This window comes from Alligator mississippiensis, chromosome 1 (assembly GCF_030867095.1).
Source record: "Alligator mississippiensis isolate rAllMis1 chromosome 1, rAllMis1, whole genome shotgun sequence".
Classification (NCBI taxonomy): Eukaryota; Metazoa; Chordata; order Crocodylia; family Alligatoridae; genus Alligator; species Alligator mississippiensis.
Window position 1 is genome coordinate 485941559 of NC_081824.1, and position 14777 is coordinate 485956335.

The 14777-nt window shown below is 58.4% G+C and overlaps 1 protein-coding gene across 4 annotated transcripts; it reads right to left on the bottom strand.

Moving 5' to 3' along the window:
- Positions 1–13: 13 nt before the first annotated feature.
- LOC102562213 (major histocompatibility complex class I-related gene protein) lies at positions 14–11272 on the bottom strand. Of its 4 annotated transcripts, none has more exons than XM_059725494.1 (11): positions 11182–11272; positions 10036–10184; positions 7880–8178; positions 6440–6703; positions 6034–6306; positions 5327–5617; positions 5056–5148; positions 4651–4704; positions 4227–4358; positions 3113–3171; positions 14–293 (listed from the first exon to the last, which is right to left on the bottom strand). In XM_059725494.1, the coding sequence occupies exons 3-10, from the start codon at positions 8058–8060 to the stop codon at positions 3119–3121; spliced, it is 1341 nt and encodes a 446-aa protein (XP_059581477.1). In that variant the 5' UTR covers positions 8061–8178; positions 10036–10184; positions 11182–11272; the 3' UTR covers positions 14–293; positions 3113–3118. The 4 variants fall into 4 exon arrangements, with proteins under 4 accessions (XP_059581477.1, XP_059581483.1, XP_059581490.1 ...); XM_059725500.1 differs by having other exon boundaries at positions 10036–10256; positions 11182–11271; XM_059725507.1 differs by having other exon boundaries at positions 10059–10184; positions 11182–11266.
- Between the last annotated feature and the right edge of the window lie 3505 nt (positions 11273–14777).

Below are 14777 nucleotides of genomic sequence, written 5' to 3' on the forward strand. Positions count from 1 at the left end.
CTTCGCGTTGTGGTTGTATTAGAATTGGCAGAGCCATCCAGGTTTATTTAAAGCTATACAAATGATCGCAGGGAGAGCTCTCAAAGGAACTCTGACCTCTACAAGTTTACAAGCGTATTTATACTTTAGACAGCGACAAAAGATGCAGGGTTCAGACAAAGCAACCTTGAGAGAAACAGAAAGATGTCGATCATTCGTTTGTCACACGTAAGCAGTTACTTATTTAGAAAAAAACACCGTGTTTTGGGAACAGTTATCAGCTTCTGGTTCAGCAGAAAGGAGGAGGTTAACATCTGCACACAGACAAAACAAAGCATGAAAGTTTTTCCTTATCTTAGAACATTATAAACACATAGCATCAGCATCTTTTTCTCTTCTTTCTCTCTCTTCTTAGTCAAGAAAGAGGCCTGGTTAAACTTATTCTCACAATACTTTAGCCAGTGAGAAAAGATGCACAGTTCAGACAGAGTAACCTTGAAGAAGCAGGAAGAAGTTGATCATTTGTTTGTCACACATAGGCAGTTTAGTTATTCAGCAAACACATTGTGCTTTGGGAACAGCTATCAGTTTTTGGTTCCTGGAAAGGAGGAGGTTAACATCTGCACGCAGAGCTTAATATATTAAGACAAAACAAGGCATGAAGGTTTTTCCTTATCTTAGAACATTTTTAAACACATAGCATCAGCATCTTTTTCTCCCCTCTTTCTCTCTCTTCTTAGTCAAGTAAGAGACCTGGTTAAACTTATTTCCACAAGTGCATGGCTTCATACGAGACATTAAGGAAAGGGACGCTCTCTTTGGTCTGTAGGTTGGTAATAATCATCACCTGATGGTGGCACTCGCACACAGAGAGCAAGGAGACTTTATCCCTATTCTACTGAATCGGGTTAGAAGAAAACACACAAGCTGTCTCATTCTTTAAGTCGTATGTGAGGGTCTCTTGTAACTACTAGCGTTCTCACTTACAATGACTGGGGTCATGACTGTAAGTGCATGGCTCATACAAATGGTTATGAGCTGGGCACACCCATCTCTCTGGCTAATTCTCACAATTATCTATGCGATGGGTCTTATTCATTAGATCAGTGTGGGAGCTCTCAAACGTGGGGGCCCACCATTGATCACTGAACAACTGGGGGAATATCTGCATTTCACACTACACGGCAGACTAGGTCTGATTAATGGCTAGTTTAAACTGTACTGTGCAAACTGAGATATTGCACCGATGTACTGAGGGAGGGGTTGCAGCCACCCCCCAAACTGTATTTCCAGGGCTTTTCGCTATTCTGACTCAGAGGATTTTTGTATGACAGCTCTTAAGTTATGACATTGCTGATATTCTTGCAATTGCCAAAGCATACACAAGGTGGCTTTCTGAAAGGTGGATTGTTTCTTCAAGATGCCAGTTATTTCAAGAGCAGTCTGGTTAACTCATTGCTAAAGATGATAGGTACTAACTAAATGTGTCTCGGTCAACTAGAGCAATAAGGGTCTTCAAGAACTTATCTATTTTAGGGCTTGTCTATCAAGTGAGCTCAGTTTACTCAACTTGTTCATTAAGGTTTCAATGTCAAAGCTATTGATCACTCCTGTGCTTGCTCTAGTTCTCTGTAGGATAGTATCGCTTATATCTCTCTTAACTCGCAGTGTATGTTCTAACTAGGGGGCACATCCTTTCAGCTGGGCTGATTTCCCACCCCCTGCCTGCTGTACTGCTGACTGCCTGCCCCCAGCCTGATCTAGTGTCAGGGATGGGGATTCAGCCCAATTGGGTAGACTCCCAGCCCATGCCCTACCTAGTATGGGGATGCGGAGTCAGCCCAACTGGGCTGACTGCCTCCCCTCGCCCACCCACACTAGCACCGACTCCCCACCCCTCCACCCGCTCTAGTGCCAGGGATGGGCAGTCAGCCCAGCTGGGCTGATTTCCACCCCACCACCCAGTCTAGCGTGGGGTTTGGGAAGTTAGCCCAGCTGGGCTGACTTCCCATCCCCTGCCTGCTCTAGTGTCAGGGATGGGGAAGTCAGCCCAGCTGAGCTGACTCCACACCACATGTCCTACCTAGTGAAGGGGATGAGGGGTCAGCTCAGTTGGGCTGAGCTCCACCACCCCCTGCACTAGCACTGCCTCCCCTCCTCCTGCCTGCTGTAGTGCCGGGGATGGGAAGTCAGACCAGCTGCGTTGACTCCATGTCCCCAGCCAGATCCAGCACTGGGGTTGAGATGTCAGCCCACCTGGGCTGAATCCCCACCAGATGCCCTACCTAGGGATGGGGATGAGAAGTCATCTCAGTTGAGCTGAGCTCCATCACCCCCTGTACTGGCACTGACTCTCTGCCTACCGCCTGCTCTAAGGCCAGGGATGGGAAGTCAGACCAGCTGTGCTGATTCCCTGTCCCAGCCCAGTCTTGCGCTGGAGATGGGAAGTCAGCCCAGCTGGACTGACTTCCGATCCCCAGCGCTATGGTCAAAACAGTTCGACTTTCAAAATATTTTGACTAGCCTCCTTTTGTTTCAAGGCTTTTTCAAAGCCCTTTTTTTTTTATTTTGATTTTTCTGTTTTGACCTTGAAACAAATTGAAACAGTGTCAAAATGAAATGGCCAGCAAAATTCCAGAGCCCCAGTGTTTATGGTGTGCAGAGGAGATCTAACACTTGAATAGAGGAAACTTCCCAAGGGCCTGCAGACAGAGACCTTGAGCTGCTACACTGCTTGTACCATGTCTCCATGAAATCTTCCCCAGGGCATAATTTCATTGGAGGCATCAACATACCACGTTCAGAAAGTGTAGTACCTGAGACTTTCTACGTGTTTCTTTGCCTGCTATGATCTGGACATGACATATATGAAGACTGCAAGAGTGATTAGTGTTGCACATGATTACTGTCTGTTGCCCAGGACACTGTGTTCTTGACTACAAATGGATGAAAAATACTCCCAAGTTCCTGGGACTTTGATTGACAATCCTTCAAGCACCAAGGTTTAAACAGCTTGTGCAGCTTTTGCATGCAGCAGGCCACTCTGTGAGTGGGGGCAGCGCAGTTCATTCTGAAGCCAAGAGCATTCGAGACCAGACCCAGGTCCCCCTCCCGCCCCCAGCACGACACTCACCCAGGCTCAGTGTTCACAGTCGAGTTGGCCCACGTGCCGTGGTGAGACTTCAGCTGCTCCTGCAGGGAGAAACAAGACAGCCTGTGGTGCTGGACGCCCACCCCAGAGCCAGCTGAAGGTCCTTTTCTGCAGAGCTGCTGCCAAGCCCATCACCCCCAGCCTGTCCCAGTGCATTAATCTGTCCTAAGTGCAGGACTTTGCACTTGTCCTTGTTGAACCTCAGGAGATTCCTTTTGGCCCAGCCCTCCAGTGTGTCGAGGTCTCTCTGAATCCTAGTCCTGCTACTCCTCCCAGCTTGGTGTCATCCCTGAACTCCCTGAGGGTGCACTCAGCCATCTCCCAGGTCGCTGATGAAGACATTGAACAAAATTGGGCTCAGGACCGACCCCTGGAGCACACCAGTTGATACCAGCTGCCAACTAGACATCGAGCCACTGCTTACTACCCACTGACCCCAATGCTCCAGCCAGTCTTCTGTCCACCTTGCAGTCCATTCATCCAACTTGGACTTCCTCAACTTGCTACCATGAATGCTATGGGAGTTGGTATCAAAAGCCTTGCCAGTCACTTTGTCGTAGAAGGCAATCGGGTCGGTCCAGCATGACTTGTCCCTGGGGAATCCACACCGACTCTTCCCGATCACCTTCTTTTCTTCCCAGTGTTTAGAAATGGATCCCTCAAGGATCTGCTCCAGGATTTTTCCAGGGACTGAGGTGAAGCTGACAGGGCTGTAGTTCCCTGGATCCTCCTGCCCTTCTGTCATCTCCATTCTCTCAGGCTACCTCTGGCAGTTCTTCCTCTGTAGTCCCAGGGGTCTCCTCCAGCATCGAGTCAATGAACTCCTCATGGGGAAGGATGCTTTGGAGCCTCCCCACCAACTCCTGTGATGCCCTTGCCTGTTCCCTGACAGACACCCCAGGAGGCACCACTCACATTGCAGGTGCTCCTTGACCTGGCCCTCACCCAAAGGAACCTGCAAGTCGCGCACGTGAGAGACCCCCAGCAGGACTGCCCTGCCCTGAGGCAGCTTCCTAGGGCCAGCCCCCCACTTCACCCACTGCCCCCGGGCCCAGCCGCACTTCCCCTGTGTCGGGTCCATCATGCTGACACTCACCGGAGCTCGCCGAGGCTTTGCTCACCAAAGCTTTGCTTTCCAAGGCTTCCCTCTCCATGGCATCAGAGGCTTCGCTCTCCACAGCTTTCTTCTCCACGACTTCGAAGGCTTCCCTCTCCGCGGCTTCTTGGGCTGAGAGAAGGAAGAGGGTTACAGTTCCTCAAATGCAGGCACTGGCTCCCCCAGACCAATGCCCCCCCCTCCCCCCATGCCTCACACCATCCCGTGCCAGCAAGAAGGTGCAGATGCCAGGGTGACAGACACCCTTTTCACTCCCCAGACAGGAGCAAGGCCCAAGGCTCTGCCCAGCCTCCCCAGCACCATCTGACACCCGCAGGGAGACAGCACGGGGCAGGATGAGGCTGTCTGCCCAGGGGGCTGCTCTGCACAGAGGGCAGGAGAGACGAGGAGGCTTCACACTCACCGGGTGCTGCTTCATTGTGCGCTGCTCCATGTTCTGCTGTCCGTCCTGCCCGCTCTGCATGGAGAAGGCAGAGGGCAGCAACTGCAGCTGTTTCCACAACTGGGGTCATGGTCGCAGCCCAGGATGTGGGGCCAGGATACCCCCCACCAGGGAAAGGATGGTCTGTGGGGCAAAGTCCATGCAGAGCCCAAGAGCAGCCCTCGGGGCCCCCAGCAAGGCAGCCACGCAGCACTGGTGCTGGGGTCTGGATGCTGCTGCCCCGGGGGCACATGGATCTGGGAGCCCAGAGCAACCCAAGAATCCACCATCCCCCACGTCCCAGGCACGGCGGTGATGAGCCCTCCCGGCTCCCCTGCCCCAAGGCCTGGGCATAGCCTGACCCCAAGGGCTTCCCCCAGCACTTACTGACGCAGCAAACACCTGCGCCTGCCATGGCAACAAGCTGCGCAATGACACCGACAGCAATAACAATGCCTTCAATCTGCATCGGGTTGGACTCTGGAAGAGGGAAGGGGCCTGTGACTAAGGGGAGCCCCCAGGCCTGCCCGCAATGCTGGACGGGCCCAGAGCCCCCCCCAATAGTGCCCCCAATTCCTCTTCCGTTTAGCAGGGTCAATCAGCCCCTCCTTCCCCGAGCACCACATTTCTTCTCCCTCCCCATGCGGGGGTCACTCACCCGTCCTGCCCTTGTCCCAGGCCACTCTCAGGGCTGCACCCAGGCTCTCGTGCTCCACACTGCAGGTGTAGTTGTGGTTGCTGCTTGGGTCAATCTCGATGGTGGCCCAGGTCTGGTAGGTCCCATCTCCACTGGAAAGGACCCCCGAGCAGTTCGTTTCCTGGGGCTGCACCTCCCCGTTCTTCAGCCAGACGACAGCCACGTCTCTGGGGTAGAAGCTGTGGACCCGGCAGGACAGGATGGTGCGTCTGTCCCAGGACAGCCTGTCGCTCACCTGTGCCACGGGATGCTCTGGGAGGGAGGAGACACCTGTGAGAGCGACTGCTTCTGTGGGACCCTCAGCACCCCTGCCAGGAGGCCGGGTTGGGCCCTGCACTGGGCCACACAACCTGGCTCCAGCGCCCATTTCAGGCAGGAGCCAACGGCAGTGGGGCAGGACCACAGGGGACAGGAGACACGGCTGTGCTGAGCTCGGGGCTGCAGGAATGGGGTCCTAAACAGATGATCTCTTGTTCTCAGACACGTGGCTGGGGCACGGACACCCCGTGGGCTCTGCCCAGCTGAGAGGCCTGAGCAGGGCACGGACAGGGGCACCAGGTCCCACAGCAGTGCTGGGCACCCTGGACACAGGGGGATGGGGTGGGCATTCCCCGAGGTATGGAGGTGCCCTGGTCAGTGCTGCCCTGCGCAGTGACACCAGGACTCACTGCTCTGCAGTGCTGCCTCCCCGTGCTGCAGGTACTTCCGCAGCCACGTGGTGCAGGTCTCCTCCAGGTAGGCTCTTGCATCCTGAAGAAGGGCCTTATCCTCATTCCACCTGCGCTGGGTGACCTGGGCCTGTGTTGTTTCTGCTACCCAGGTGCGTGTTCTCAGGTCATAGCTGATGAAGTCTCCCCCATCGTAGCCAAACCGCATGGACCCTCCAGTGCTGTTGTCTTCGTGGAGCTCACAGCCGTACATGAGCTGAAGTATGTGAGACCCTGAAACACACAGATCCAGGCCCTGGTCAGGGTCACAGAGGAGCTATGTGCTGACCCATGGCAGGACAGGGAACCCTCCTCAGTCCCAGGGTCCCCCATGGCCTCCTGCTCACACCTGCCTGCTCACACTCACCGCCGGTCTGGTTGTAGCGATACCGCAGGGTGACCAGGTTTGATTGAAATCCCCCCTGCCAGCCCCACAAGCTCCTGGTTTCCCTGTCCCAGAAGTCTGGTCCAACAGTGCCCTGCACCCAGTCCTCGCATGGCTCCTGTCTCCGCGTCTCACTGTTGTAGTGGAGAATTTTCTGGTCGTCCACATAGCTCATGGCAGTGAAATAGGGCACGCCCGGGCTGGGATCCGACACCCCCATGTAGAGGTGACGGTAGCAGTGGAAGCCTGCAGGAATGACAGTCAGCACTAGTGGGCAGACACCAGGGTCCCCAGTGCCCGGTGCCACTTCCCAGAGGGGCCCACAGAGGACGGACACGGGACTGCACCAGGTGTGTAGCAAGGGGGCAGTGGGGCTGACAGAACAGGGCAGAGCTGGCTGAGTGCGGGGCAGGGGCCAGGGAGGAGACTGACCCCGCAAGGCACAGGCCTGGCTTGGGACCGTGTCCCACAGCCCGGTCATGCTGCCCCACACCCCTCATCCCAGGCACAGTCCTAGCACTTGGCCTACCCTGCTCTTGGGGAGCCCTCGTGCGCCCGCATCGGGGCCAGGACCCTGCAGCAAGGGCCTGTGCTCAGCCCCTCTTGGCCTCGGTCCTCCTGCATGGTGGAGGCTGGGGCCGGAGGGACCCTGCAGAGCAGACGAGGGTCCAGCTGGACAAGCAGCTTCTCCTTGGCTTGCACCCACCCACCTTCCTTGTCACAGGCAGCGGTCCTTTCTCCCTGGCCCCAGCAGCTCCCCGGGCAGCCGCAGCCCAGCCAGGAATGGCCATACTGGGAGAGGGGAGGTGCTGGGTGCCTGTCGGTGGTGTGCTGCGCCCACAGGCGGCCTCAGGGGATGCGCAGCACCATGCTGAGGCCTGCTCTGTGCACAGGGTTGGATTGATCCAGCCACGAGCATGGGGGGCACGGCTGAGTGTTTCAGACCAAGGGAATTAGGAGCCATCCACATGGCTCCCTAGTCAAAGAAAAAGCTGAGGCACCTGGTAGTATGTGGAGCCGTGGACGTGGCTTTTTGGAAGGCAGCTCCTCATGGGCTAGTGGGTCTCACTGCAGAGTAGTGAAGAGGGCTGCCCCAGCAGGAAGCGTGGGGAGGGCAGGGGTCCTGTGCGGCTCTGCAGGGCCCACCGGGCCCAGACCCTACCCATCCTGTGTCAGCCCAGATGTGGTGGCCTCACACGGCCCCACGGAGACTGGGGTTGCTCCCAGCTGAGCCCCCACCATGCCACCCCTCTGCCAGGGAACCCACCAGGACCCCGCAGCCCGGGATCCCCACACCGAGGGAGCGGGACCCCGCAGCCCACTTTAGCAGTGAGGCCACCCCCCGCCCAACTGTGCCCATACTCCCCTCATCGGGACCCTGCTCTGTCCTAACCCCAGCCCCATACAGGCACTGCCACGCACCAGTGCTGGTTCCTGGCATGGCTGCAGTGCTCACAAGCAGCAGCAAGACCCATAGTCGGGAGCCTGGCACCACCTTTGCAGCTCTTGCAGCCACTGCACACAGACATTGCAGGGGCTCCTGCACGGTGACAGGTGCAATGGGCCACAGCGCAGCCCGCAGGGTGCTGCAGGGTTGCTGCATGGTGCGGGGGGAGATGGGGCCGTGCGAGCCGGGCCCAGGCCCCGGGATTCCCGCTGCAGCGCAGCCCTGGCCATTGGCTGCGGGGGACGAGGCTGAAGCTGGTTCCTTACATCTTAATCTACAAACAATAAAAGCTTGTTATTCGTGAATGACAAATTGTAGAGAGAGAATTTCATTAGCTATGCAGATTGACTAATTCACATGGAGAAAAATATCCCACATCAAGTACAACGCCCTAAATGAACATGAAGTGAGGATAGGATTTTGGGGCAAAATACTTTTTGGTCCACCCTAAACTTCCTGTCGATGCTACCAGAGGACTGTCTTGAAGATGTGTGTGTGTGTGTGTGTGTGCACGCGTGCACGTGTGCGCGTGCGCGTGCATGCACATTCAAGGACAGGCTGGAGACGCTGGCTGCTGTGCAAGAAATGAGAGTAGTCACTCCCCTGCTCACCCCTAAGTCTCCATCCCTCCCACGCAGCCAGGCATGCAGGCCCCCACTCCTGCGAGAGACCGGGGGAAGGCATGAATAGCATTGCACACTGCACTGCTGACACACACGGCCCAAGTACCCCTCTTATCAGCAGCTCCAGCAAGCAGCCTGGTGCAGGGGAAAGTGGGTGTTGGGAGCATTGGCCCAGCCCAGGCCCCTCCCCCGCCTGGGCTGCAGCAGCACCCAGCGCCTCTGGGGGAGTGGAGACCCCCCTCGGCCCCCTGCCCCATGGAGCAGCAAGGAGGGGCAGCCAGAGCCTGGGAGAGCCCCAGGCAGAGCCTGGCACTGCTGCGCCTACGCCATCCCCTCCATGGGTCAGTGAAGAGATGGACAGCTGTCCCCACAGCTTTCTGCAAGAGCGTTTGCCGTGGAGGGCTGCCAGGCTTCAACATGCAGGACCCCCCATTCCCCCAGCTGTGGGGGAGGGCAGGGCAGGGCAGCTTTCTCCTCCAGGGGCTCTGATCTGAGGCATCTAGGATCCCTGGTTATCACCAGAGCTGGCTGTCTCTCCACTGTGCAGCACTCTGCAATGTGCGGGGCCTTTCCAGACTATCCACCCAGCTGTGTGACGGAGGCAATCTCGACTATCTCTTGGCACTGGTCATGCTGATGTGCAGGGTTTCTATCTTAAGTACCACTTAGATGATGTCTGCACATCTCAGCACACCCTTGTTGCATGGTCAAAAGATGAAGATCCCCCTACCCCACACCCCGCTGAGTTCAAGGGTGACTTGTAGGTGTTGATACTGGGGCGGGGGGGGGGGTGTTGGTTGTAGCTGTATTAGTCTTGGGGGGGGGGGCCTTGTTCTGACCATGGGAGGAAAAATCTGTTGTGGGCCGGACAGACGTGGTGGCGGTTCTGGCGGTGGCAGGGGTGGTGAGCAGCTGGACACGAACCTTACGGCGGCAGTGCTGGTGGTGTTGGAGGGAACGGGGTGGGGGGTGGCAAGCAGCTGGACATGAAGCTGGTGGAAGCTGTGGGGCCGGATGAAATTATGCCGTGGCTAGATCTGGACCACAGACTGGAGGTTTCCCAGCCCTCATCGAAGGACTCAGGCAGGCAAGGGTTTTTGTGCTGAGATGAGATGTTTTATTAGAGCAACTACATAGTTCTTTGCAAGCATTTGGGTGCAATCGCCCTTGGTCAGGCATGGGGAGACTCTGCAGTTCTGATACTGGCAGGGAGGAGGCGGGGGCACAAGGGAGCTCCTGGATGGCTCATGGCCAGTGGTGGGGGTTTCTGACTCCGTTCAGAGTGTCTGAGGCCTGCAGTGGTCATTTTTCCACCTCCAGTTAAACATTTCCCATGTGAGATCAGTGACAGTCAGATCCCTCAGGTGCTCCTTGACCAGCTGTAAAGTAACTTCCCTTGTCTGTGCTGCAGGGCTAGGGGGTCGACATAGCGCACCTCACCTAGGTCCAGCTCCGTGTACCCACAAGGTTTTCCTGTTTCTTTACCGTAACTCTGAAACTGTGCGTACCTTTTCTTCCCTACAACCCTCACCCGAGCAAGAAGCTGATGCTAGGTCTTGTTGCTCCCCTCAGCACATTCCCCCTCCACACAGATGCAAAGAGACTCCGCGGTGCTGGAAACCTTCTGTCCAGGGCAGCAGTCGCACTGGGGGTAATGCTGAATCAGGGAAAGATGCAGCACTAAGTATATGACGTCAACACCAACTCCTGCGTCCAGGCATTTCGTAACCTGGTCATAAAAAGAAACTAGATTGGTCAGGCACGATCTGCCTGCCACGAACCTGTGCTGGTTTCCCCTCAGCATAATTTGCCCTGCCCAGCTCTTGCAAATGTGAGCCTTGATAATTTTTTCAAAGACTTTGCCAAGGATGGAGGTGAGACTGACTGGCCTGTAGTTGCCCGGGTCCTCCTTCCTCCCCTTTTTGAAAATGGGGACCACGTTGGCCCTTTTCCAGTCCTCCGGGACTTGGCCCGTGCGCCACGAGCGTTCAAATATTCCCGCCAGTGGCTCTGCAGTGATGTCGGCCAGTGCCTTCAGCACCCTCGGATGGAGCTCATCCGGGCCTGCCGACTTAAAGGCATCCAGTTCTTCCAAGTGACTCTGCACCATCTCAGGGTCTACGCATGGCAGTCTGGCGCCCTGCTGCTGCCTCTCTACAACCCCAGTGAGAGCCTTGTCGTGCCCCTCGCTTAGAAGCACTGAGGCAAAGAACTCATTGAGGAGTTCAGCCTTGTCCCCCCTGTCTGTCACCAATTGCTTCTGCCCATTTAGCAGGGGTCCTATTCCTCCCTGGGCCTTCCTTTTACTCCCTATATATCTAAAAACCAATTTCTTGTTCAGTAGGTAAAGGTCCGTCAGCCTCTCCTCATAGGGCCTGCCCTGCTGCCCCCTGTTCTCCCCGGGGGCTTTTCTGTTGTGCAAACAGTCAACACCGCTGGGCCCATCTTTATGCCAAACCCAACATTCATTTTTGGGAATGAAATGGCTCTGTAGAACAGTTCGGGAAAGGCGGCGTGGAGAGGAATGCCTTCCAGCCTCGGCGCACACAACCGCGTGACAACACGTTTCTGGTGCAGCGACACCCTCAATGACGCCCCTGCCTCGCAGCACCGACTCCAGCAAGACTCGTGCCCGGGCGCTTGGTCACACTCACCTGCGTGTGCAGACACGGTCGCGTCCCGAAGAGCAGGAGTGCGCGCACAGAGAGGTCGCAACGGGGCGCAGGTGACTTGCAGAAAGCCCTGTCTTCGGGCCTCAGCCTCAGCCTCAGCCCCGGGGCCGTGCGGCGCCCGTGCGGGGGAGGCTGGGGGCTGGGGGCCAGGCCCGGGGCGAGCGCTGAGGCAGCGCCGGGCTCCGCGCGGGTCCTGAGCCGGGCGGGACCCGCCGTGAAGGTGCGGGGGCTGAGCCGTGAGGCGCGGCAGGAAGGTGGCGGGGCTCGGAAGACTGCGCGTGTGCGTGTGTGTGTACGGGGCGGGGCGGGGCGAGGCCGGGCCGTCAGCTGCCCCGCACGAGGGCCCATGGGGAGGGGTCAGCAGGGCTCGGATGCCCGCAGGTCCCTGGGCAGCGAGGGCGGACGGACGGACGGACGGACGGGCGGCCCGGGGATCTCCGAGCCGGGCTGTACGGCGGGACCGCGGCGGAGCGGAGCAGGGAGTCCCCCGGGCCAGGCACGCGGGACACGGGGCTGGAGGGTCTCGGACCGATGGAAGCTCCCGCGGGACCCGGCACGGCACGGCACGGGCAGAGCACGGAGCCCGTCTGTGCGGGACCTCAGCGCCGCCGCAAGCCCGGGCACCCTGCGGTATCGCCACAACCAGACCGGGGGTGAGTGCGAGCAGGCGCTGTGGAGAGACTTGGTCTCACAGGTCAGGGGCCAGATCCTGCCCTCCCCGGTCCAAGCTACAGCATCTGGTTGGAGCCCCCTGCCCTGCCCAACCCCAGCCCACACAGCAGGCCCCTGCCTGGCCCTGTGCTCCCAGGACGGTGGTAAGCAATGGAGTGGGACAGGTGGGCAGGGAGAAGCTGGTTGTGGGCTCAGAGGAGTCCCAGGATATGGCAGGACAGTGGTGAATGAACGGGCTGCTGGTTTGGGCACCCGGCCTGGAGCAGGGCAGGAAGGGCCGAGACGATGGGAAGGGATGTTGGCAGGTGCGGACAAAGGGACCAGAGGAGACAGTGGGGCAGGGAGGGAGGCAGGTGGAGGCCCAAGAGGGAGTTGACATTCCCAGGAGAGAAGGACCAGACCCCTGGGTATGCGGGGACCGTGCTGGGCAGTGACCAGGGGGACTTAGTCGTCTGTGCGGGGGAGCTGTGGGGAACAGGGCCCAGACCCCATCACCCCCAGGTGCAGGCAGGGATTGGGCTGAACGGGGCCAAGCCCTGGAGGTGCCTCTCGGGCCGCAGAGTCCAGTCCCTGCTCCAGGCAGCTGCAGTATCCGTTGCTCGGGCTCCACTCTCGGGGGTCTGCCCCGCAAGGAGGCTGCCCAGCACCATGCTGCTCCCGCATGGAGAAACACTGTTCTGCTTTCCAGCCTCAACTCATCCTGGCTGATTTCACCTGCCCCTTGCTCCCCCGACCTTGCCCTTCCCTTCCAGGGGCCATTCCCACCCTCCTCCCAGCCCTGGGCTCCTGCGTTCTCCAGGTGCACAGGAGCTGCACTTGTGTCCCCTCATCCTTGTTCTCCATGGATGAAGCCCCTGAGCTGCGCCAGTGCTGTTTCCACATGGGGTCGGCTCTGCCCCTGCCTAGCCTGGCAGCCCTGGGCGGCACCTCCTCCCTGGGGCCATGACCCTGACCAGGGCCTGGAGCTGTGTGTTTCAGGGTCTCACGCTCCAGCTCATGTATGGCTATGAGCTCCACAAAGACAACAGCACTGGAGGCTACATGTGGTTTGGCTACGAGGGGGGAAGACTCCATCAGCTATGACCCGGGAACATGCATCTGGGTAGCAGAAACAACACAGGCCCAGATCACCCAGCGCAGGTGGAATGAGGATAAGGCCGCTCTTCAGGATGCAAGATACTACCTGGAGGAGACCTGCACCGCGCGGCTGCGGAAGTACCTGCAGCACGGGGAGGAAGCGCTGCAGAGCAGTGAATGCTGGTGCCACCACCCAGGGCAGCATGGCAATGCCCACTCCATCCTCCTGTGTCCAGGGTGCCCAGCACTGCTGTGGGACACAATGCCCCTGTCCCTGCCCTTGCCAGGCCTCCTAGTTGGGCAGAGCCCACGGGGTGTCTGTGACCTGGCCACATGTCTGAGAACCAGAGATCAGCTGTATGTAACCCCGTTCCTGCAGCCCCGAGCCCAGCACACCCATGTCTCCCATCCCTCGTGCTCCTGCCCTGATGCCGTCAGCTCCTGCCTGAAACGGGCACTGGAGCCAGGTTGTGTGGCCCAGTGCAGGGCCCAGCCCGGCCTCCTGGCAGGGGTGCAGAGGGTCCCGCAGGGGCGGTCGCTCTAACACATGTCTCCTCCCTCCCAGAATGTCCCATGGCACAGGTGAGCGACAGGCCATCTCAGGATGGACGCATCATCCTGTCCTGCCGGGTCCACAGCTTCTACCTCAGGAACGTGGCTGTCGTTGGGCTGGATAACCGGCAGCCCCAGGAAATGAGCCGCTCGGGGGCCCTTTCCAGTGGAGACGGGACCTACCAGACCTGGGCCACCATTGAGATCGACCGGAGCAGCAACCACAACTACACCTGCAGTGGGGGAGCAGGGAGGGCTCATTGCCACTGTGCCTGGGACCTGGGGGATGGTGGATTCTTGGGCTGCTCTGGGCTCCCAGATCCACATGCCCCTGGGGCAGCAGCAGCCAGACCCGAGCACCAGCGCTGAGAGGCTGCCTTGCTGGGGGCCCCAAGGGCTGGTCTTGGGGTCTGCATGGACTTTGCCCCACAGACCATCCCCTCCCCAGTGGGGGTATCGTGGTCCCATGTCCTGGGCTGTGGCTGTGACCCCAGTTGTAGAAACAGGTGCAGTTGCTGCCCTCTGCCTTCTCCATGCAGGACAGGCAACAGAACATGGAGCAGCGCGCTATGAAGCAGCACCCGGTGAGTGTGAAGCCTCCTCATCTCTCCTCCCCTCTGTGCAGAGCAGCCCCCTGGGCAGACAGCCTCATCCTGCCCTGTGCTGTCTCCCTGCGGGTGTCAGATGGTGCTGGGGAGGCTGGGCAGAGCCTTGGGCCTTGCTTCTGTCTGGGGAGTGATAAGGGTGTCTGTCACCCTGGCATCTGCACCTTCTTGCTGGCATAGGCTGGTGTGAGGCATGGTGGGGGGGGGCATTGGTCTGGGGGAGCCAGTGCCTGCATTTGAGCAACTGTGACCCTCTTCCTTCTCTCTCAGCCCAAGAAGCCGTGGAGAGGGAAGCCTTCAAAGCCGCGGAGAAGGAAGCTGTGGAGAGCGAAGCCTCTGATGCCATGGAGAGGGAAGCCTTGGAGAGCGAAGCTTTGGCAAGCAAAGCCTCGGCAAGCTCCGGTGAGTGTCAGCATGATGGACCCGACGCAGGGGAAGGGTGGCTGGGCCCGGGGGTGGTGTGTGAAGTGGGGGGCTGTGGCCTGGCCCCAGGAAGCTGCCTCAGGGCAGGGCAGTCCTGCTGGGGGTCTCTCATGTGCGTGACTTGCAGGTTCCTTCGGGTGAGGGCCAGGTCAAGGAGCAGGAGCAGCTGCGAAGTTTGATTTCTTCCACAGTGTGCAACTTAAGTGAACAGTATTTGATTAACACATACAGATCCATAGACTTTCCATC